Below are 23,180 nucleotides of genomic sequence, written 5' to 3'. Positions count from 1 at the left end.
AATTTAACGTAGATATCACGTTGCAAAAGACAAGAAATCCACACTAAATTATTAACTGAAAGTTTTTCTTCTTTCATGAACTGTATTCTTTTATAAACTTTAACGTAATCACATTTATTTACTCACTCGAGGAGACGAGAAATTTACTAATGACTCTATCACTAATCACTATTAATCACTGTCGAATAATAACTGTTGGCGATTAAAAATGAAAGAAAGATCTTAAATAAATATTTAATATTAATATTTTATATGATAATAGTAAAAGTAATAAATATTTTAAAAACACTTATTTAATCTAATTAATTTTTAAATAAATATCATACGATGTATGGATATCACACACATTCATGATAATAATAATATTAATATGTTAAATGTTTATTATGTTTACCGCATTCTTCAATCGAACACATGATCGCGTTCGATAGCGCCAGTAGTACCTTAACCTACCGCAACCTACCATGACAAAAAACTGCTTGCAGTCGCTGAGTAATTATCGTCGCATTATCGCGTCGTCGCGTCGTGTAGTGACGTGTCCGCGCGTGTTTCTTTCATCGAGTGATTTTTAATCGCCAACAGTTATTATTCGACAGTGATTAATAGTGATTAGTGATAGAGTCATTAGTAAATTTCTCGTCTCATCGTGAGTAAATAAATGTGATTACGTTAAAGTTTATAAAAGAATACAGTTCATGAAAGAAGAAAAACTTTCAGTTAATAATTTAATGTGGATTTCTTGTCTTTTGCAACATGATATCTACGTTAAATTTGAGAACGTACGATCTATCGGAAAATTCATTTCTCCTTCAAGCAATTACAGCAATACATCAAAAGTCATCGAACAAGGTAATAATAACTATTTTTTGACGTTATGTGAAAACAGATCTCGGAAAGTCAGAGGGACAGTGTGTCAAAGGAAATTCGTGAAAAGAGAGGGGTTTTTAGTGGGTAGGGAGTACCGAGTTGGTAATTCGACTTGGTACTCGAATCCCACATAACTCACTGGATCGACCGGTGGGTATGCATAAAATGCATTTTCCCCTCTTGTAAAAAAAAAAAAACAAATTACAGGTGAGTGAGCGAATGAGAGAGAGAGAGAGAGAGAGAGAGAGAGAGAGAGAGAGAGAGAGAGACAGACAGACAGACAGACAGACAGACAGACAGACAGAGAGAGAATGTATGTGTTCGCATGTGTGTCTGAATGTGTATAGCGACCAGCTGATCGCAGCAGGCGCCCCGCGTAAGCACCCGCGTCTGACGGTGAATCACGCCACCCTTGTCTGCCTCTTGTATTCGATCCGTCATACGTTAACTACTTCCTTTAATAATTCAAAAACTAAGCTTCGGACGAAATTTTGCCAAAAGAAAAATCGTCTTAGAATTCGGTCAAGATTATGTTTTTGCAAAAACATAAAGTTATTTAGAATCACCCTGTATATATATATATATATATATATATATATATATATATATATATATATACAGGGTGTTTCATTTTAATCCGACCAGTCGAATATCTCGAAAACCAAGCCCGGGAGAGAAAAATATTTCAGACAAAAGTTGTTTGGTTTCGAGGGGGCCATAAGATGGTGACAATAATTTGACCTTGAACAGTCATTTGAAGGTCACATAAAGGTCACCTTAAATTTCTTAAATGGAATACCCTATATATTTTTGCATATTCTTGTAGCTGACATCGAGAGCTTTCCAAAACACTATAATTAAGTACCTTTTCGTTAAGTACTTTTTGAGTTATGAGGCTTGAAATAATTTCTTAATTCTACATAAACCGTAAAATATCTAGTAAAATATTCATTTTTCGATTATCTTACCTTAATACTTTTACGTACAAAATAATAAGAGGAATCAATTGGTGTAAAGAAAACACAGTTGTTTTGAAGAAAAAATATGTAATTTGCAATTAACAATTCCATATTTTTCCTTAAAAACAACTATGTGTTTTTTTTACACCAATTGATTCCTCTCATTATTTTGTACATAAAAGTATTAAGGTAAGATAATCGAAAAGTGAATATTTTACAAGATATTTTACGGTTTATGTAAAATTAAGAAATTATTTCAACCCTCATAACTCAAAAAGTACTTAACGAAAAGGTACTTAATGATAGTGTTTTGGAAAGCTCTCGAGATAAGCTACAAGAGTGTGCAAAAATATATAGGGTGTTCCATTTAAAAAAATTGAAGTGACCTTCACGTGACCTTCAAATGACTCTTCAAGGTCAAACCAATGATACCATCTTATCGCCCCCTCAAAACCAAACAACTTTTGTCTGAAATATTTTTCTCTCCCGGGCTTGGTTTTCGAGATATTCGACTGGTCGGATTAAAATGAAACACCCTGTATATATATATATATATATAGAGAGAGAGAGAGAGGGAGGGAGGGAGAGAGAGAGAGAGAGTGAGAGGATCTCAAATTCGTCATTTCTCATTTATATTAAAATTTATTTGATATACGTAAGCACCTTGCTATACAGCACTGGTGCTACCGACATTTTGTGCACATAGCACGGAATAGAACCAGAAATTGTGCACCTTATATATTACCCTCTGAGAACATTCGTGCACCTTTGGCTTCGTAGTTTAGGTGCACGTTTTTAAGGTCCACAGAGAGCGTATCGCTTTCAGGGATCACCTAAAAGCGGGCCATGACACCTCTCATTCTTCTCTCTGGCATTATTTTATCGAAAATTAATAAATAAATCATTTCACAAATGACGATGACGCCACCTGTCGGCCACTTATCGGAACTAAATGTTTTAATTGTTTTCGGCAATTATATCCAATATAAAACGATTGCTCCTTAATTGCTTTGCATTGCTCCATCGTTATAATTAATAATTATTGCATTTTTTAATCGAAAATTAACAAATTAATCATTTTACTAGTACGACGTCGCCACCTATCAGCCACCTAACGGAATTAAATATTTTAATAGTTTTCGGCAATTATATCCAATATAAAACGATTGCTGCTTAATTGCTTCGTATTGCTCCATCATTAGTTTAATAACAATTGCATTTTTTATCAAAAATTGACGAAGAAAAACATTTCACAAGTGATGACGTCACCACCTATCGGAATAAATGGCTCATCGGCCAATGGCGCCAATATTCAAACAGTATATCAGTTCTATTGTTTAAAACTATATGCGCGCTCATGCATGCTCAATTATATTTTATGTGTATCACAGAACATTAATTAAAATATCTTCACAATATATCCTTTAGCTAGAAGAGTTGTTGCAAAACAGTGTTGCAAATCCGCCCATAATATTTTTTTAAAATTTTTCAATATACACTCAGTCCAAAAAAAAGCGGTACACTTAAAATTTGGGAAAAAATCATCAAATTTCAAATGACGATAACTTCGTAAATAATAAAGATAGAAAGGTCTGTAAAAAATGAAAATGAAGCTTGGAATCTCTACTTTAAGAATCGATTTATTTCAATGTTGCGAGATAAATTTATTTAAAATGGCGGATAACAAAGCAAGAGCATGCGAAATTGAAAAATAATGGTCCGAGTTTGCCACGGCACATGGCGTGAGCCAAATGTCGCAACTCAATGGGATAAAAAGCATATGATAGTACAGAGTTTCTTCCTTAAAATGCTTTTTTATTCATCTCGATACGATGATTTTTCGCCGAGACATTCGCATTTTAATAAAAAGGCAGCTTTTTACTTTAAATGCGAATAACTCTCCAAAAAATCATTGTATCGAAACGAACAAAAAAGCATTTTAAAAAGGAGACTCTGTACTATCATATGCGTTTTATCTCATTGAGCTGTGACATCAAACTCACCATGTACCGTGGCGAACTCGGGCCATTTTTTTTCAATTTTACATGCTCTCGTTTTGTCATCCGCCATTTTCAGAAAAATTGTCGTATAAAATTGCGATATAAAATTTCGAAAACTAGAAATACGAATCTTTAAAATGCTTTTTATAAAATTCTTCTAGCTGTATTAGGTGCTGAGATATTCAATTTTGAATTTTTAGCAACGCCGAATTGCAAGAATAAAAATTCCATGGTTTCGCTAGTACCGCGGTATCTTAAGACTCCAAACCATACTCGTGGTTGTGTGCGTATGTGTGTTAGTGAGTGTGCCTGCGTGCGTGTATATGTGTGTGTATGTGTTAGTGAGTGAGTGCGTGTGCGTGTGTGTGTGTGTATGTTTACCTCAAGGATAAGGACTCCATGGCTCATCAGCTCCACGGTATTTTGCGACTCTAAACCCTTCTTGTGCGTGCATTTGTGCGCGAGTGTGTGTAAAAGAAAGAGAGAGAGAGAGGGAGGGGGGAGAGAGAGAGGCACTGTATTATTAGTGTGTGTGTGACTACTTCTTGCACGAATTACACACACACACACACATACACGCACGCAGGCACACTCACTAACACACATACGCACACAACCACGAGTACGGTTTGGAGTCTTAAGATACCGCAGTACTAGCGAACCATGGAATTTTTATTCTTGCAATTCGGCGTTGCTAAAAATTCAAAATTGAATATCTCAGCACCTAATACAGCTAGAAGGATTTTATGAAAAGCATTTTAAAGGTTCGTATTTCTAGTTTTCGAAATTTTATATCGCAATTTTATACGACAATTTTTCTGAAAATGGCGGATGACAAAACGAGAGCATGTAAAATTGAAAAAAAATGGCCTGAGTTCGCCACTGTACATGGCGAGAGTTTGATGTCGCAGCTCAGTGAGATAAAACGCATATAATAGTACAGAGTCTCCTTTTTAAAATGCTTTTTTGTTCGTCTCGATACAATGATTTTTTGGAGAGTTATTCGCATTTAAAGTAAAAAGCTGCCTTCTTATTAAAATGCGAATGTCTCGGCGAAAAATAATCGTATCGAGATGAATAAAAAAGCATTTTAAGGAAGAAACTCTGTACTATGATATGCTTTTTATCTCATTGAGTTGCGACATTTGGCTGACGCCATGTGCCGTGGCAAACTCGGACCATTATTTTTCAATTTCGCATGCTCTTGCTTTGTTATCCGCCATTTTAAATAAATTTATCTCGCAACATTGAAATAAATCGATTCTTAAAGTAGAGATTCCAAGCTTCATTTTCATTTTTTACAGACCTTTCTATCTTTATTATTTACGAAGTTATCGTCATTTGAAATTTGATGATTTTTTCCCAAATTTTAAGTGTACCGCTTTTTTTTGGACTGAGTGTATTTTAGACTATGGTATACTGTAATAATGATAATGGGTAAATGTGCAGTATCGTTTTGCAACATCTCTTGAGCTAAAGTATATATCATAAAGATATTTTAACTAATGTTCTGTGATACGCATAAAATATAATAATTGAGCATGCGTGAGCGGGCATATAGTTTTAAACATTATAGCTGATATACTGTTTAAATATTCGCGCCATTGGCCGTTGAGCCATTTATTCCGATAGGTGGCCGATAGTTGGCGACGTCATCACTAGTGAAATGATTTTTTTCGTCAATTTTCGATAAAATAATGCAATAATCGTTAAACTAATGATGGACCAATACGGAGCAATTAGGGAGCAATCGTTTTATGCCGGATATAATTGCCGAAAACTATTAGAAATATGTTTTTCAGTAAAAATGGTCAATTTTACGTTTTTTACAAATATTAAAAAAACTATTAATTTTAGAAGGGGAGCAATTGTAGATTCGGACGGAGCAATTAAGGAGCAATCGTTTGAGCTATAGTTTATTAAAAAATATGCACTTCCAGCGTTAATTTATTTCCGGTCCGTCGAGGCTGGTAGCCGCTCTCAGGTTTCTCTCTGCTGGTAGCCTTGCATCATGGGCACTGCAATATTGGCAGAACACTTGCATTTTGTTAACAACCAATATTAGTTTTACATTGGAAAATATTGGCCAAGACATTTCCAATATAACCAATATTTTGCCAATGTATTGTGCTACTACGGGAGATCAAATTAATATCTCTACTTCTTTTCTTCCTTCAAATCTTACAACTTTTGTCTGAAATTTCCATGAAAATGCGTCATTTAAGAGATTTTCGAGGTAGGCAATTAAAATGAACACTGTGCACACCACGCACGCGCACACACACATCATGCACATACACGTACACGCGCAACGCAAGAATCTATTAATTTTACATAAATATTTCTTCAACCAATGATGTACAAATAATTAGACGCAATGCATTATTCTTTAAAACCGTTATCTTTAAGCGAGAAGATATTATTGATGTTGAGTATGTATGCACATTATATTTCTATGAAAATTTGTCTGGATAAGCTTTTAATTTCTAAAAAAGTTCTTTAATAGATTCGGTTGTCAACCGGTCCCATGGTGTAATGGTTAGCACTCTGGACTTTGAATCCAGCGATCCGAGTTCAAATCTCGGTGGGACCTTATAATGTAATTTTTTTTTTTTTATGTAAATACAGGTATTTTTTACTGATACAAATGTGCAAGCGATAAACTTTCAAAATATATAAATTACGATATAATGTAAGTAAGCGATGAAAGGAAAAAGTCGTGTAAATTTGTATTAACTCAGATCACTCATAAGAATCAATGTGTAATTTTGTTGAAAATATATATATATACATATATATATATATATATATATATATATATATATATATATATATAAATTAATTATTAAATATAGAAAAATATTTTTTTGTCAGATGCAATTTTTGAATTAGACAATTTGTATTGATGAAATAATGTGTTAAATAAAAAAATGTTTCGAACAAAACTTGTTTTCAAAAGAGCCATTTTATATTATTTTATATGATTAACTTTTTTTATGCTACTTTCAAAGTTATTATTATCAACTTGCGGTTCAAATCGGAAGTTGATAATATCACCGTCATTTTTCACCCGTTAAAAATCTTTTCATTTCTGTAAAAAAAAAACATTTTCTCGTTACAACCACAATTTCAACGATATTCGATTATAATATTAAAATTAAATACCTTGTGAGAGAGCATTTTTTCCTTTTATAAGTTTGACTTCTAAAAAAACGATGCGAAAATTATTTTTCTAATTATTTTTCAATTATTCTTTTCATTTTTTTATATATACGGACAGAAATTATATAAGAGAAAGAAAACATATGAGGACATATTTTATATATATATATATATATATATATATATATATATATATATATGTACGTATGTATGTATTTATATTCGTGGATTATACATGGATTTTTTTCCCGAGAACAAATAAAAAATTTTCACGCATTTTTTAGACAAAATTAAAATTTAAAACTTTTTTTAAGGATTCAAAACTATTGAATATAAAAGGATATATAAAACTTTCATACACATACATATAACAATACATTTTGCACGATAGAAAGAGTTTCAATAATCATTTTAAGGAGGGAAATGATCTTCTGATTCTAGAAGTTTTAAAATCCATAAATTACACGCGCGTACTATTATTCTTATATAGGAAATAGATTTTTAACAAATACTTGCCAAAATTAAATGTTTATTTTTTTCGTAATTGCCTTGAAGTGATAAATTTTATATTCAGAATAACCCTTATTTATTTCACTTTAAGTAATTACTATAATTTCAGGAAATATTAATTTACTGTCGTTATTTCAAGCGCATTCCTCGAAATGTATAAAAATAAACATTTTATTTCAATATGTATATTGTGCATATATGTTTGTATATATATTGAACATAAGAATGTTACGAAAGAATATTTAAGCATTCAATTATGGTTAAAGATATATTCTATAGAGAATACTAGCGGTGAAATGATTTAATTAGCAATCAATGCTAGTAATACAACCGACTATTTTCGATAAAATATAATAGGTTACTATAGCATCACAATTCTGCTTGTTCAAATATGTTATCAATTTTAAAGAACCTTACTTCCAATTATGAAATCTATGTACTTACAATATATGTTGAATATAATAATTTTCAATTTAAATAAATGAGTGCCGCAATTATATATATATATATATATATATATATATATATATATATATATATATATATATATATATATATATATATTGTATATATCACGAGAATGACACAATTGTAGAACCAAATAAAACGTGGCCAATAGCTAGAAAATTTGCTCAACGATTTAGTGATTTTTCTCGAAAAAAACTGAAAAGTCCACTTGCTTAGTCCATATCGAACGAATTATGTGTGTACGTAAACTAAAATGGAATATTTTTAAAAGTATTATACATTTATTTCGGTGAAATCTTAATATGTACCATATATATATGTACCTATATGTATCTACAGTATAAGTAATGAGTATCTATAGTACATATACACATTCATGTACACACACACACACACACATGTATTGTAACACCTATAAAGACGAAATAAAAGTAAAAAAAATGTGTATGTGTGTGTGTAAACCTAAATAAAGATTTATGTAACAATGGTGTATTGACATAAGTTTGCTTTTGCACCAATATTATTAATGATATCTTATAATAAAATACATTCTTGCACATATAGTATACATCTTACAACTAAATAATTATGACATGAAAACTTACATAATAAGAATTATCGCGATTTAATATATCGTAATGATAATATATACACATTATATAAAATATAACGTCGTTATCGAAATTATACGATACTACAACATAGTCAAGATAGACGTGATCTTTCGTGTTTGGTCTTCAAGTTTTATCAAATAAAGCCCTTTTCACCAAGCACAGAACACACATCTCTGAACACTATATTCTTTGGAACAATAGTATATTCTATAAAACCGAAAGTTGAAAATAGAGATAGCATTGTCGCAAAAATTACTTTGATGTTTTCTTCATCGATAATGTATATTTACTTATTAATTTCTTTTTTTACATAAAGTTACAACTGGTAAAGTGACCTAAATTTTCATATGGCAAATGATTGTGCAATTAACAATGAATATATTGTTTCAAATCTCATAATATACATTTTCGATTATTACATGAATGTTTACATATTAATAATGCATTTAATGATATTATATTATTGTTTATATTCCTCTATAATTGAATAACTTGTACAACATAAATTCCCTATATATTATACTTTTATCTAATATCGTTCATGTATAGTTGTGACTTTAATATGTATAGCATAACGCACACCTGAAGTAATAGTATTCACAACAAATATTAAATAATACTCGTAAATCATAGATTATTGTTATGATCAAAAGAAAAGAAAATAAAAAAACAAAAGAAAAATCGAAGAAAAAACAAATCTATCGATTTTGCAAATGATTACTTTTGAAAATATTGGAAGATTTTTAATGAATTATATTTCGAAACCGAAAATACATTATATAGTAACATACAATATAATAACTTCTTTTTTCTTTTGGATATTTTTAAATGTTTGTATCCGACGTTATTGTCTAATAACTTGCATCTACATTTCGTTTCTATATGTGATGAAAATACATGTAAGCTTAAACAATACTTTTATATATTATGAAATGTAAAATTTTATCATGCAATTTAACGAATTTTTATGAGTGATACCAATACAAAAAAATAGCATACTGATTAAATTTCAAACATTTTCTGATTTTCCTTGTCGACTCAGTTCAATAGCTAGAGCTAATTCGGCGTCTTCCTTTTCTTTAAGTTTGAGCCTTTCCTCTTCCGCTTTTATACTTTGTTTCTCTGCCCAAGCTAATTGCTCTTCTTCCGATAAGTTAGTTACGTTATTACCATTCCACATCTTGCCGAAATTATTCGCTAGCTTCTCGTCGTTACAAGTATTATACTTTGAAGTCTGTGCTATATCTGATTCATGCTTCGTGACAGTTTTTGCGTTTTTAATCGAAAATGCTTCATCGAGATCAATCGTTCTCGTCTTGACTTTGGCAAAGTCAGTTTCAATACCTCTAGTGTTTTTGTTATCGGCAGAAAATGCTTTTCCGAAATCGACATTGAATTTATTTATATTGCTCTTCTCGACTTTTGTTTTAATGTGCGGAAAAGTGCTCGTGAAATCGTTGTCGAATGTTTTAACCGATAATACATTTTTATCCGAAAAAGTGGATGTTGTTCCGAAATCAAAAAGATTTTCCATTCTGTCCACGCCGCTGTTCTTATTTGCATTCAAGTCCTCTGTCTCATCGGCAAACGGGTCCGTTATATTGAAAAGGTCCTCGTAACGATAGTCCCGGAAAGGATCCTCCGTGAAATCCGACAGCTTCAGTTGCCCCGACATTACGTGCGTTTTATTTGTCAGTCTCGATGATGCAGTCCGATAAGCCGCTGGTTCTGGCTGAAGCAGGATTTTGTCACTGGTCAGTTTTGTTTTACTGAAAAGGTAGAAGAAAATGACGCGGATACCGTCGATCGTCGTTTGGCTGCTGGCTGGATTAGATTATTTTTCCATCATAAAATGTGCTGCAGTGCTGTAATTTTGTGATATTCGAATCGCGTAATCGAAAAATGATTGTAACAAGAAACCTTGCAAATCATTACGTCATTCGCACAATTCGAATATCTTTTATATAAGTTAAGATTAATAATGAAAATTATATTAATAATAATGTAAATAAACTTGGAATATCACACACACACACACACACAACGCACGCACACACATAGACAGGGTGAATCACTAAAAATGTTATTATGGTTACGTTTCAAAACGTAATTAACCGAGGGAAATTTTATCGATGGCCGATTTGAACCAATCGGAAAGGCTTAAAAGAGTTTCGGAACGGTCATCCAAGTAAAATTTCCTCGGTTACTTACGTTTTGGAACGTAACCTATGTTAGGTATTCTGAAAGTGAACGAAATATGAAGTTCTTACTTTCAAACGATTGATCGAATAGACTTATATTCATTTATTCGAATAGACTTATATTGTGAATGGTTTAGAGCATTTATTTTTAAAACTATTTCCAAGAAAACAAGAACTGAACACTTCTGCTATTTCACGTTGTCTTTTTATTGTATAATTTTGATTATGTGTAGTCATTTTATTCATTAATAAAAGCTACAGTCATACATAATAAAAAGTACATATTGTTAGTTAAAAAAATTAAAGTGTCTTTAAAGACCTTGAAAGACCTTAATGACTTCGCTTAAAAAAAAATTGACTTGATCATACCCGCTTCGATACCAAATAATTAATAGAAAATAATAATAGAAAATAAGAATATCTCGTTTAGTTTCAGAAGTATTAGTCTGTAATACCTTTAGTGATCCACTCTATGTGTACATATATACAGGGTGACCCATTTTAACTTAGGCAGCCAAATAACTCGAAAAATAAGCAAGATAGAGAAAAATGTTTTAGACAAAAGTTGTATGGTTTCGAGGGGGCCATAAGATGGTATCATTGGTTTGACCTTGAAGAGTCATTTGAAGGTCACGTGAAGGTCACTTCAATTTTTTTAAATGGAACATCCTATATATTTTTATACATTCTTGTAGCTCATCTCGAGAGCTTTCCAAAACACTATAATTAAGTACATTTTTGTTAAGTACTTTTTGAGTTATGAGGCTTGAAATAATTTCTTAATTTTACATAAACCGTAAAATATCTTGTAAAATATTCATTTTTCGATTACCTTACCTTAATAGTTTTATGTACAAAATAATGAGAGGAATCAATTGGTGTAAAGAAAACACATAGTTGTTTCGAAGAAAAAATATGTAATTTGCAATTAACAATTCCATATTTTTTCTTAAAAACAACTATGTGTTTTCTTTACACCAATTGATTCCTCTCATTATTTTGTACATAAAAGTATTAAGGTAAGATAATCGAAAAATGAATATTTTACAAGATATTTTACGGTTTATGTAAAATTAAGAAATTATTTCAAGCATCATAACTCAAAAAGTACTTAACGGAAAGGTACTTAATTATAGTGTTTTGGAAAGCTCTCGAAATAAGCTACAAGAATGTACAAAAATATATAGGGTATTCCATTTAAAAAAATTGAAGTGACCTTCACGTGACCTTCAAATGACTCTTCAAGGTCAAACCAATGATACCATCTTATGGCCCCCTCGAAACCATACAACTTTTGTCTAAAACATTTTTCTCTATCTTGCTTATTTTTCGAGTTATTTGGCTGCCTAAGTTAAAATGGGTCACCCTGTATAGAATTAACGGATATTCAACCTATAAACTTTCAGAGATTGTCGGAGGCATCCTAAAGATCATTTTTTGCAAATGGATGTAGGATTGAAAACGCGTCGTTACATTGTTATAATGTTGGGAATGTCGACAGCACAAAGCAAAGTCTTAGATTAAGACAAATGATAAAAGAAACGTTAACTTGTCCCTGCTTTTTAATTGGTTGTCAGCCATCTTAGACCTGCACTGTAGAGGTTTTGAGCTGGAGCTGTTCATATACATAAATTATATATGTCTATGAGCACCACCGATATGCGAACCTGGCAGCAGAATGAGAGTAGAATTGGCGCTTATAATCTAGGACTAAACAAAGCAACCTGCCATGCATATGACGTTACAAGCGTTTATTTCGAATAACGCATGGTGTACTGTTTGTCCGAAAAATATCAATTAAGTGGCCGACTACACTCTATACTCAGTACTAAGATTTTTCCCCTTTCCAAAGGGAACATAAAACGGATTAATCCAGAAGATGGAAATATTATCCTTATGTGCTTTCTGAATATGTTTAATCTTTCAATATGTTCTCTCTCGTTTCATTCCTCAAAAAGATTGAGGAAATCGCCAATTGTCTTCACTGTTCCCTTTGGAAAGGGGGATAATTTTAGTACTTTGCGCATAAGTTGGTTGAATATCCGAACATCGTATATGTATGAATATATATATATAATAATAAATAATAATAATAAATAAATAAATAAATTAATTAATTAATCTGGAGACAGCATGTGTACTTCAGAAGACAGCTCAATGGTAAACTAAAAACTGTGCACAGCTTCTACCTAAATATAAAATAAAATAAAATATTATTAGTACATTGATAAAAGTAAAAAACTCAATGACAACATTAGAAAATTGTGTTTCTTCCAGATATTTAATATTAATATATATATTTTACGATACTAAGTTGTTTAAATGAATATCGCTTGTTATGATTTTCGTTATTATTCGAGTTTATTCAAAATTTCGTTATTAATCAAATTTATTTTATTCGTTCTATTACGAAATGAAGCCGAACTTACTAATAATTAAAAAATAAGAAATTTAAAATAATATAAATGCCATTTTATTTCAAATTAAAACATCCGATAATATCCGAGTTCGATAATTATTTAATTTGTAAAAATAGTTATTTAATTATAAAAATAATGTTATTTTCATTTGTTATATTTATTTTCATTTGTTATTTTCTTGTTATATTTATTTTTAACATTATTAATGATTAATGCTTAATATTACTAATGTTTAATATTATTTTATAAAAATGTACGAGTCGTAATATTTAAGGAAAGAAATATAAACTCTTCTCTCTTTTTTCTCCTCCTCCATACGATATCCTCTTAAAATTTAATGTAAATTTTAAAAAATATAGGATATTATTAATAATTATTTATAATTAAAAAGAAATTATCTAATATAAATTATATTTGCGTGTATCTTTTATACAATTAATGACTTAAATAAAGATTTGACTAGAGAAATTAATGATTTTACATTATACAGGATGTCCTGAAACTAACGCTTGATATTTTAAAGGCAGATTCTCTGGCCAATTTAAAAACGATTTTTTCTTAGCGAAAATGTCGCGGCATTAATAGTTTTCGAGTTATAAACGATTGAAAATAAAGGGTTTTTCGCAAACTAAGGCTTATGGGAATAAAATAATAATAAAGTCATATTCTTTAGTTAATTTTAGGTGTTTACTTTAATAGAATTTTAATTTAAGGCTTACTTAGAAAGATACATGATGACAAAAATTGGGAATATGCAAAAAATAATGATCTTCCTCGACATTTTCGCTGAGGAAAAATCGTTTTTAAATTGGCCAGAAAATCTGTCTTTAAAATATCAAGCGTTAGTTTCGGGACACCCTGTATACATATTTTGAGATGGGAATCTTTTATCTAAATATTTACGTTCTATCAGATATTAAAATAGATTGTAATGCAATTATTAATATTTCAATTTATTCATATTGTGAAAATAAAATAAATATAACAAATTATATAACATAAATAAAAATATAATTAAATTAAAGGTGTAAGTATAATAATTAAAAATTATGAAATTTTTAATTTAATATACATATATAGGGTGTCCGTCCTATCATCCGCCAAAAAAAACCATAAGCGGTGGGTGGGGCTCACCCATTGAACTATAGAACTAACTGGAACAAGCGCTGCCCATTGTTATTACCCGGTGACCTCGAGCCGAGAGAGACAGTATCTATTTGGTCGCCCTTTTTCATGTATACCTTAGCAAACATATACTGACTAAGGCATAGACATAGTAAGTATAGACCGAGCATCCATTGTATAAGCGTTAAGTATACGAAAAGAAAGACAAAAGATGTAAGATGAGTTTCTTTCTCTTTTCAATGCCGGAGGAGTGGGGAGCACTTCTCTTCATCTCCTCGCGCCGGTTCGTCGTTTCCCCTATTGAGATGAAGAGAAGTGCTCCCCACTCCTCCGGCATTGAAAAGAGAAAGAAACTCATCTTACATCTTTTGTCTTTCTTTTCGTATACTTAACGCTTATACAATGGATGCTCGGTCTATACTTACTATGTCTATGGACTAAGGTATGGGCACTGATAATACGTATGAATCTGTTCCTCTTAACTCTTAGGTTATCTATTTTATTGTCACCCTATATGGCATGAAACTATAGGAGAAATATACTGTAGCATGTTAGTGTAACAGAGAAAGCGATTCCAAATAGCGATGGCACAGGCAGGCTCGGCCCGTAACAAAGAAGCGCTCATTCCAGTTAGTTTTATAGTTCAAGGGGCTCACGAAATGTAACGCTGAAACGCCGCGCGCCGCCATCATGTTTTGGAAAGCGCCTCCCCCCCACCACTTCGCCGCGCGCCTAGTATCAAGTTATAATGGGACGGCTTTTTTCGCGCGCTTATACTTGCATGGATTGGCCGATCTTCTTTAATTAATATCTCGAAATTTTACGTGGTAATTTTCAAAATGATGACTTTTTAGTTTGGTTTAACGAGCTCTATTTATGTTTTTTTTTTGCGAATAATAGCAGAGACGCTCTGTATATACAGTATTTCATTTTAAGTAATGCAGCTGAATATCTCTTAAAGTAAAAAAGATTTGAAAAAATGTTTCATACAAAAGTTGTTTGACTCGAAGGAGGACATAAGATGATATCATTGATTTGCCTTTGAATTGTTTAAAGGTCAGATGAAGCCTTTAATTTTTTAAACAGAATCTCCTAGTTTTTATTACTTATTCTTATAGTTTATCTCGAAAGCTTTCCAAAACACTATAATAAAGTATTTTTTAATTGAATACTTTTCGAGTTATGAGGCTTGAAATAATTTCTTAATTTTACATAAACCATAAAATATCTAGTAAAATATTCATTTTTCAATTATCTTACCTTAATACTTTTATATACAAAATAATGAGAGGAGTCAATTGATGTAAAGAAAAAACATAGTTGTTTTTAAGAAAAAATGTGTAATTGTTAGTTGCAAATTACATATTTTTTCTTCGAAACAATTATGTATTTTCTTTACATCAATTGATTCCTCTCATTATTTTGTACGTAAAAGTATTAAGGTAAGATAATCGAAAAATGAATATTTTACTAGATATTTTATGGTTTATATAAAATTAAGAAATTTCAAGCATGTAAAATTATTTCAAGCCTCATAACTCGAAAAGTACTCAATGAAAAAATACTTTATTATAGTGTTTTGGAAAGCTCCCGAGATAAGATACAAGAATATGTAATAAAAAATAAGGGGTTCCATTTAAGAAATTGAAAATGATCTTCATGTGACCTCCAAACAATTATCCAAGGTCAAACCAATGGCATCATCTTATGTCCCCCTTCGAACCAAACAACTTTTGTCTGAAACATTTTTCTCTACGACCGCTCCCTGGAAAGTCACTAGAGGTGATAGATTAAAATTGGACACCCTGTATACAGGGTGTCCCATTTAACTTGAGACATCGAAGTAACTCGAAACCATGGCGGTTTCGGTGAGAATGTTTTAAACAAAAGTTGTATGGTTTTAAGGGGGCCATAAAATGGTGTCATTGGTTTTACTTTGAAAAGTCGTTTGAAGGTCACGTGAAGGTCACCTCCAACTTTTTAAATGGGACACCCTATATACTTTTGCATATTCTTATAGCTTGCCTCGAGAGCTTTCCAAAACACTATAATAAAGTATTTCTTCATTGAGTATTTTTTGAGTTATGAGGCTGGAAGTAATTTCTTAATTTCACATAAACCATAAAATATCTAGTAAAATATTCATTTTTCGATTATCTTACCTTAGTACTTTTATGTACAAAATAATGAGAGTAATCAATTGGTGTAAACAAAACATACAGTTGTTTTAAAAAAAAAATATGGAATTGTTAATTGCAAATTACATATTTTTTCTTCAAAACAACTATGTGTTTTCTTTACACCAATTGATTCCTCTCATTATTTTGTACATAAAAGTATTAAGATAAAGTAATCGAAAAATGAATATTTTACTAGATATTTTATGGTTTATGTAAAATTAAGAAATTATTTCAAGTCTCATAATTCGAAAAGTACTCAATGAAGAAATACTTTATTATAGTGTTTTGGAAAGCTCTCGAGGCAAGCTATAAGAATATGCAAAAGTATATAGGGTGTCCCATTTAAAAAGTTGGAGGTGACCTTCACGTGACCTTCAAACGACTTTTCAAGGTAAAACCAGTGACACCATTTTATGGCCCCCTTAAAACCATACAACTTTTGTTTAAAACATTCTCATCGAAACCGCCATGGTTTCGAGTTACTTCGATGTCTCAAGTTAAATGGGACACCCTGTATATGTATGTTCGTGTATGTGTAAATTATTTTTAAATTCATAGATGTGAGTGCGCGTGTGTGTGTGGTATTTGTTTATCATTTATGTTGTGATTATATGTATAGGATATTAATTAATTTGGTTCACCAACATATACAATATATTTCTTGATAAAAAATGAAGTAATTATACAAAGACATATGTATAAGAGCTCCCGATTTCAATAATCCTTATATAATATTCTACATAATATTATACAGGGTATCAGGAAATTTTTCGCAGTCCCGAAGTGTGAAGGTAGATTGGCTCAAATTAAGAAGGAAGGTCCTATACTATTTTGCGATATTCGCAATAATTAACGAAAAATTAATTAAAGAAGATCGGCCAATACGCGTGGCTAGAAGTGCGTGGCGGTGAAAGCGGTCTCACTGTAACATAATGGTGGCGCGCGGAAAAGCGGTGATTGGGGAGGGGAAGAGTCTTCGCCGTGCGCCTACACACTCGCTCCTCCCCTCCCCAATCACCGTTTCGCCGCGCGCCGCCATTATGTTACAGTGAGACCGCCTTCACCGCCACGCACTTCTAGCCATGTGCATTGGCCGATCTTCTTTAATTAATTTTTCGTTAATTATTGCGGATATCGCAAAATAGTATAGGACCTTCCTTTTTAATTTGAACCAATCTACCTTCACACTTCGGGACTGCGAACAATTTCCTGACACCCTGTATAATATATACAACGTGTCAGGCGTATCATGTATAAAAAAAAATCATAAGTAGATCTCGTTAAATCGAACTAAAAAGTCATATACCATTTTGAAATGCACCACGTAAAATTCGATATTAATTAAAAAAGATCGGCGAATACGCGTGGCTAGAAGCGCGCGGCGGCGAAGACGGTCCGACTGTAACATAATGGCGGCGCGCGACGAAGCGGTGATTGGGGAAGGGAGGAGCCTTTGCCGCGCGCCAGCACACTCATCGCTCCTCCCCTCCCCAATCATCGCTTCGTCGCGCGCCGCCATTATGTTACAGTCGGACCGCCTTCGCCGCCGCGCGCTTCTAGCCACGCGTATTCGCCGATCTTTTTTAATTAATATCTCGAAATTTTATGTAGTTTTTGCAAAATGATAAAAAACTTTTTAGTTCAGTTTAACGAGATCTACTTATGATTTTTTTTTGGATACATGATATGCCTGACACTCTGTATAATATTATACAAGGTATCCCTGAGCACTACCTCACGCACTTGTGAGGAGGTAGAGCGCAGTAAATTAAATAAAGAAGTCCTATTCCATGTAACGATTTTTGCAATAATAATAGAAATATTAATTATTAAAATCGGACGAATGAGAGAAGCGCTCGACCGCTCGAGCTATAGCACGGCCCACCGTGTCAGACATTGTCTGCCGGCGCGCGGCGAAGAGAGGGACAGCGCGCCACTACCCGTGGTTACCGCCATCGCCATCTTCACGTTTTGCCGCGCGCCGGCAAGCAATGTCTGATACGTGCTATAGCTCGAGCGCTCGAGCGATCGAGCGCTTCTCTCATTCGTTCGATTTTAATAATTAATATTTCTATTATTATTGCAAAAATCATTACATGGAATAGGACTTCTTTATTTAATTTACTGCGCTCTACCTCCTCACAAGTGCGTGAGGTAGTGCTCAGGGACACCCTGTATAATAAATCTTATATTATCAAAATCATCATTTTGACTAATGTGAAGGTTTCAGTCGGCGCTCATTAATTATTAGAAAGTTAACAAAATACAAAAAAATTAACAAAAAACATCTAACAAATAATATGTAATTCTATGACTACAATATACAATATAATAAAACTACTATAAGTGTAAACTACAATATACTATACTTTCTACAATATACATAAATTATACATAAATTATATACATACAGGGTGATTCTGAACAAACATTTGTCTTTAAAATATCAAATTCTTGAATGAATTCTAAGACGATTTTTCCTCTTGCAAAATTTTGCCCGAAGCTTAGTTTTTAAACTATAAAGGAAAATAGTTAACTAATTACGGAACGAGTACGAGAGGTAGGCAGGGACGGAGCGATATAGGCGATTACGTGGGGCGCTCGCCGCGATCAGCTGATTGCTACACGCGATGAGTGTAGCAATCAGTGTGTGTGTATGAGAATGTGTACGTACGTACGCGCGCGCATACACCACACACACACACACACACACACACACACACACACTGATTGTTACACTCGTCGCGTATAGCAATCAGCTGATCGCGGCGATCAGCCGGCTGATCAGCCGATCGCCCCACGTAATCGCCTACGTACATCGCGCCGTCCCTGCCTACCTCTTGTACTCGTTCCGTAATTAGTTTACTATTTTCCTTTATAGTTTAAAAACTAAACTCCGGGCGAAATTTTGCAAGAGGAAAAATCGTCTTAGAATTCATTCAAGAATTTGATATTTTAAAGACAAATGTTTGTTCAGAATCACCCTGTATAGACGTTTTCGTATAACATTGTTTACTTTCTTATAGTGAAATTAGCTCAATGAAACAAGATTGACTTGAATGTTATTTTGATATTTCTTATGTCTTTGTAAAAATTATATAGAGTGCGGTCGAGGAGATGTTAGAGATGCTTCGAAGCGTTTCGAGTATGGTCGATTTAACATTTGAAAACACCTCAACAGTATAAATAACGTCACATATATCCCCCTTCATTTCGCTTCCAATATTCCGGAGAGGTAGTACGGCTGTAGTATTATTTGAATTTTCATAAAGCGCGGGAAATTGAATGTATTGCATGCTTAGCAGTGTCTAGGTAGCATTCCAGTTATCAAGTAATCGCAAGTTACATGATATAAATAAATATAAATTTCTGATTTTTAATACAATATGTATGACCATACAAATTAGTTACACTAAGACAACAAATTAGTTATAATAAAATTATTATTAACAGTATTACTTACATATAAAAAATGCGATTTAAAGATGCACTACTGAGTGATGTTACTACATATTCAATATAATTTTCAATATTGTAAATATAATTTTTATTATTTTCATTTTGAAAGATTGTAACAGCTATTATATCTTCATCGTCATTATAGATATAATTATCATGATACAATTATTCTAAATAACTTTTTGCAATACACATTGCAATAATATCTTTTTATTCATGTCTATATATTAATTATATTTATTATTTACAATATTTATTTATTCAAATTGTACGATAATATTTAGATAATATTTTAAACCGATCGATTTGACTAATATTAACAACATCGGTAGCGCTAATTGATTGTTCCATGGAAGCATTGAAGATGAAAACAAAAACGTTCAAAGTATTCGAGATGTTTCTAGTTGCCGCAACTCGCACCAACAGTGTATTCTATCAGACGATGTAGGATAGACTTCGCGTTATAAAATTAAAAACCTATAATCTATATGGAATTGTATAATGATCCAGTAGAAAATGCATAGATGGAGGAACTTCGTCCTTCCCTCTGCATCCCATCCCAAAAAACTAACTTAACCCAAATTCAATATTAGAAATACGTTTGGATTAGTTTTTTCGAGGTGGAGATGCAGAAGGAAGGACGGAATTCCTCTCCAGCCTACGTGTTTTTTATGGAATCATTATACATTATAAAATGTTACCTAACTTTCCCTAAGGATGATTAATTATAAACCATTTTTAAAACTTTTGTTAGTCAATTTTTAATACATAACGAGGTAATAATAATCAACTAAAACTTTCATGATATTTAGAGTGATGACCTTGATAACATATGTGAGAATTATTGAAATCGGGTGTAGCTCTTTATCTCTGTATAATTATCAAAAATAAGTTCAAAAGTTCTGAATTTTTTTTTACGATATTCAACAAAAAAGGAATTATTTTAAAAAATGTATCCAATTAAATATACGCATGTTCAAACACGAACGCACGTATCTACGCAATGCCATTATGCAGATGGACACATGCATATCTGTGTAATGAACAATGCTAATAATACTGATTAAATAAGTTTTATCTAATAATTTTTTATTTATTAAGCATCGCAGGAAAAAAATGATTGAATTTTTCGACTAGATTTTTATTAAAGAATATTGTTATGTAAGCGCGTCTAGTAAGCGCAAATTAATTAACATCTTGTATGTGTAAAATTTTCATTAATGCTAAACAATATCTTAAAAATAAAATTCCTAGGCATGTACCAATAATAAAATTAAATATGAAATTAAAAAAGGCCATTTTAAGCAATTCACTAAAATATTTTTACAACTTTTATGTTTGTAGCAAAAACATTTCGGTCAATAATTGTATTCCAGGAAAGACATAAAATGATAAATAATTTGACCTTGCATTGTCGTTTGAAAATCACGTGAAGGTCATCTTTAATTTTTTAAAAGAAACTCGATTTTTCATTACATATTCTTGTAGCTTATATCGACAGCTTTCCAAAACACTGTAAAATATTGTTTTTAATTAAATATTTCTCGAGTTATGAGATTTGAAATTTTCATAATTTTATATAAATTATAAAATATTTCGTAAAATATTCATTTTTTGATAATCTTAGCTCAAAACTTTTATGTACAAAATAATGAGAAAAATCAATTGGTGTAAAAAAACACAGTTATCATTAAAAATATATATATGTATATAATTTGCAATTAACAGTTACATATTTTTTCTTAAAAATAACTGTTTTTATATCAATTGATTCCTCTCATTATTTTGTGCATAAAAATATTGAGATAAGATCATTGAACAATGCATATTTTACGAGATATTTTATAGTTTAATGTAAAATTTAGAAATTATTTCAAATTCTCATAATTTGAAAAGTATTTAATAAAAAAATATATATTAGTTTTGAAAAGTTCTCAAGATAAGCTACAAGAATATGCTATGAAAAATAGGGAATTCCATTTAAAAAATTAAAGATGATCTTCAAACGACTATCCAAGGTCATTATTGTCATCACATTATGTCCCCCTTAAAATCACAATTATTGTCTGAAATGTTTAAAACATAAAGGCTATAAGATATTCTAGTGGATTGATTAAAATGGCCCAATTTAAAAAAAAAATATGTGCCATGTGTTGAAACAATTATTTGAAGATGAGATATTAAAAAAAATAATAAAAGAAAAACTTATAATAGAAATGATTAAAAAACCTGTTTAAAAACAGGATATTGCTAAATACATACCTTAGAATCAAAATTGGTGAAATCAGCAAATCCAGTCGAAGATGCGAAAGTATTATTGTTATCGATCGTCGTTTGTTGAACACTAAATGGATCTGAATTTACGTTTGCAAATGGATCCGGTGTAGGTGAAGGCGTTGGAGGAGCCGGTGCTGCTCTTAATGGACCAGTAGGACCTTGACTTGGTCGTGGTGGAGCAGGTCGTGGAGGTGGTTGTTTCGCCTTCTTCGGTGGAAGAGCAGGACTAGGGCTTTCAGGACGCGGTGGAGCATGAAGATTTGCAAAAGGATCATCACCGAATGGATCCTTCGCGTTCTTGAAATAAAAAAATTATATCAGCATCTTATTTTTTGTCTTCATACGATATAAAATACAGGGTGTTCCATTTTAACTTTGCCATCGAAATATCTCGAAGTCTAAAAGATACGAAAAAATGTTTCAGACAAAAGTTGTATGGTTTCGAGGGAGACATAAGATGGTGCCATTAGTTTGACCTTGAAGAGTCACCTGAAGGTCACGTGAAGGTCACCTCCAACTTTTTAAATGGGACACCCTATATGCTTTTGCATATTCTTGTAGCCCATCTCGAGACCGTAAAAAATATCTTGTAAAATATTCATTTTTCGATTATCTTACCTTAATACTTTCATGTACAAAATAATAAGAGGAATCAATTGGTGTAAAGAAAACACATAATTGTTTCGAAAGAAAAAATGTAATTTGCAATTAACAATTACATTTTTTTTTCGAAACAATTATGTGTTTTCTTTATACCAATTGATTCCTCTCATTATTTTGTACATAAAAGTATTAAGGTAAGATAATCAAAAAATGAATATTTTACAAGATATTTTACGGTTTATGTAAAATTAAGAAATGATTTCAAGCCTCATAACTCGGAAAGTACTTAACTTAATTATAGTGAAAACTAACTTAATTATAGTGTTTTGGAAAGC

At 31.6% G+C, this 23,180-nt stretch overlaps 1 protein-coding gene and 1 non-coding gene across 5 annotated transcripts in view; one reads left to right on the top strand and one right to left on the bottom strand.

The window, feature by feature from the left end:
* The first annotated feature begins 6,347 nt into the window (after positions 1-6,347).
* Positions 6,348-6,419, top strand: Trnaq-uug (transfer RNA glutamine (anticodon UUG)). Its single transcript has one exon. It is a non-coding gene; the product is annotated as a tRNA-Gln (tRNA).
* Positions 6,420-8,227: 1,808 nt separating this feature from the next.
* Eps-15 (Epidermal growth factor receptor pathway substrate 15) overlaps positions 8,228-23,180 on the bottom strand; it is a 31,986-nt gene continuing 17,033 nt past the window's right edge. For 2 of the 4 annotated variants that reach the window (XM_083089764.1, XM_083089765.1), the window contains 2 exons: positions 22,228-22,539; positions 8,228-10,312 (listed from right to left, as the gene is read on the bottom strand). In XM_083089764.1, the coding sequence (XP_082945890.1) occupies positions 9,590-10,312; positions 22,228-22,539 (1,035 nt within the window). In that variant the 3' untranslated portion in view covers positions 8,228-9,589. Of the gene's footprint in view, positions 10,350-12,085; positions 12,971-22,227; positions 22,540-23,180 lie in introns of those variants that run through there. The other 2 variants (XM_083089767.1, XM_083089766.1) reach the window with 2 other exon arrangements.

This window comes from Camponotus vicinus, unplaced genomic scaffold, assembly GCF_025532165.1.
Source record: "Camponotus vicinus isolate PSW18456_S1 unplaced genomic scaffold, iyCamVici1.0 SCAF_2, whole genome shotgun sequence".
NCBI classification, from domain to species: Eukaryota; Metazoa; Arthropoda; class Insecta; order Hymenoptera; family Formicidae; genus Camponotus; species Camponotus vicinus.
This window is presented reverse-complemented; position numbering and strand designations above follow the sequence as displayed.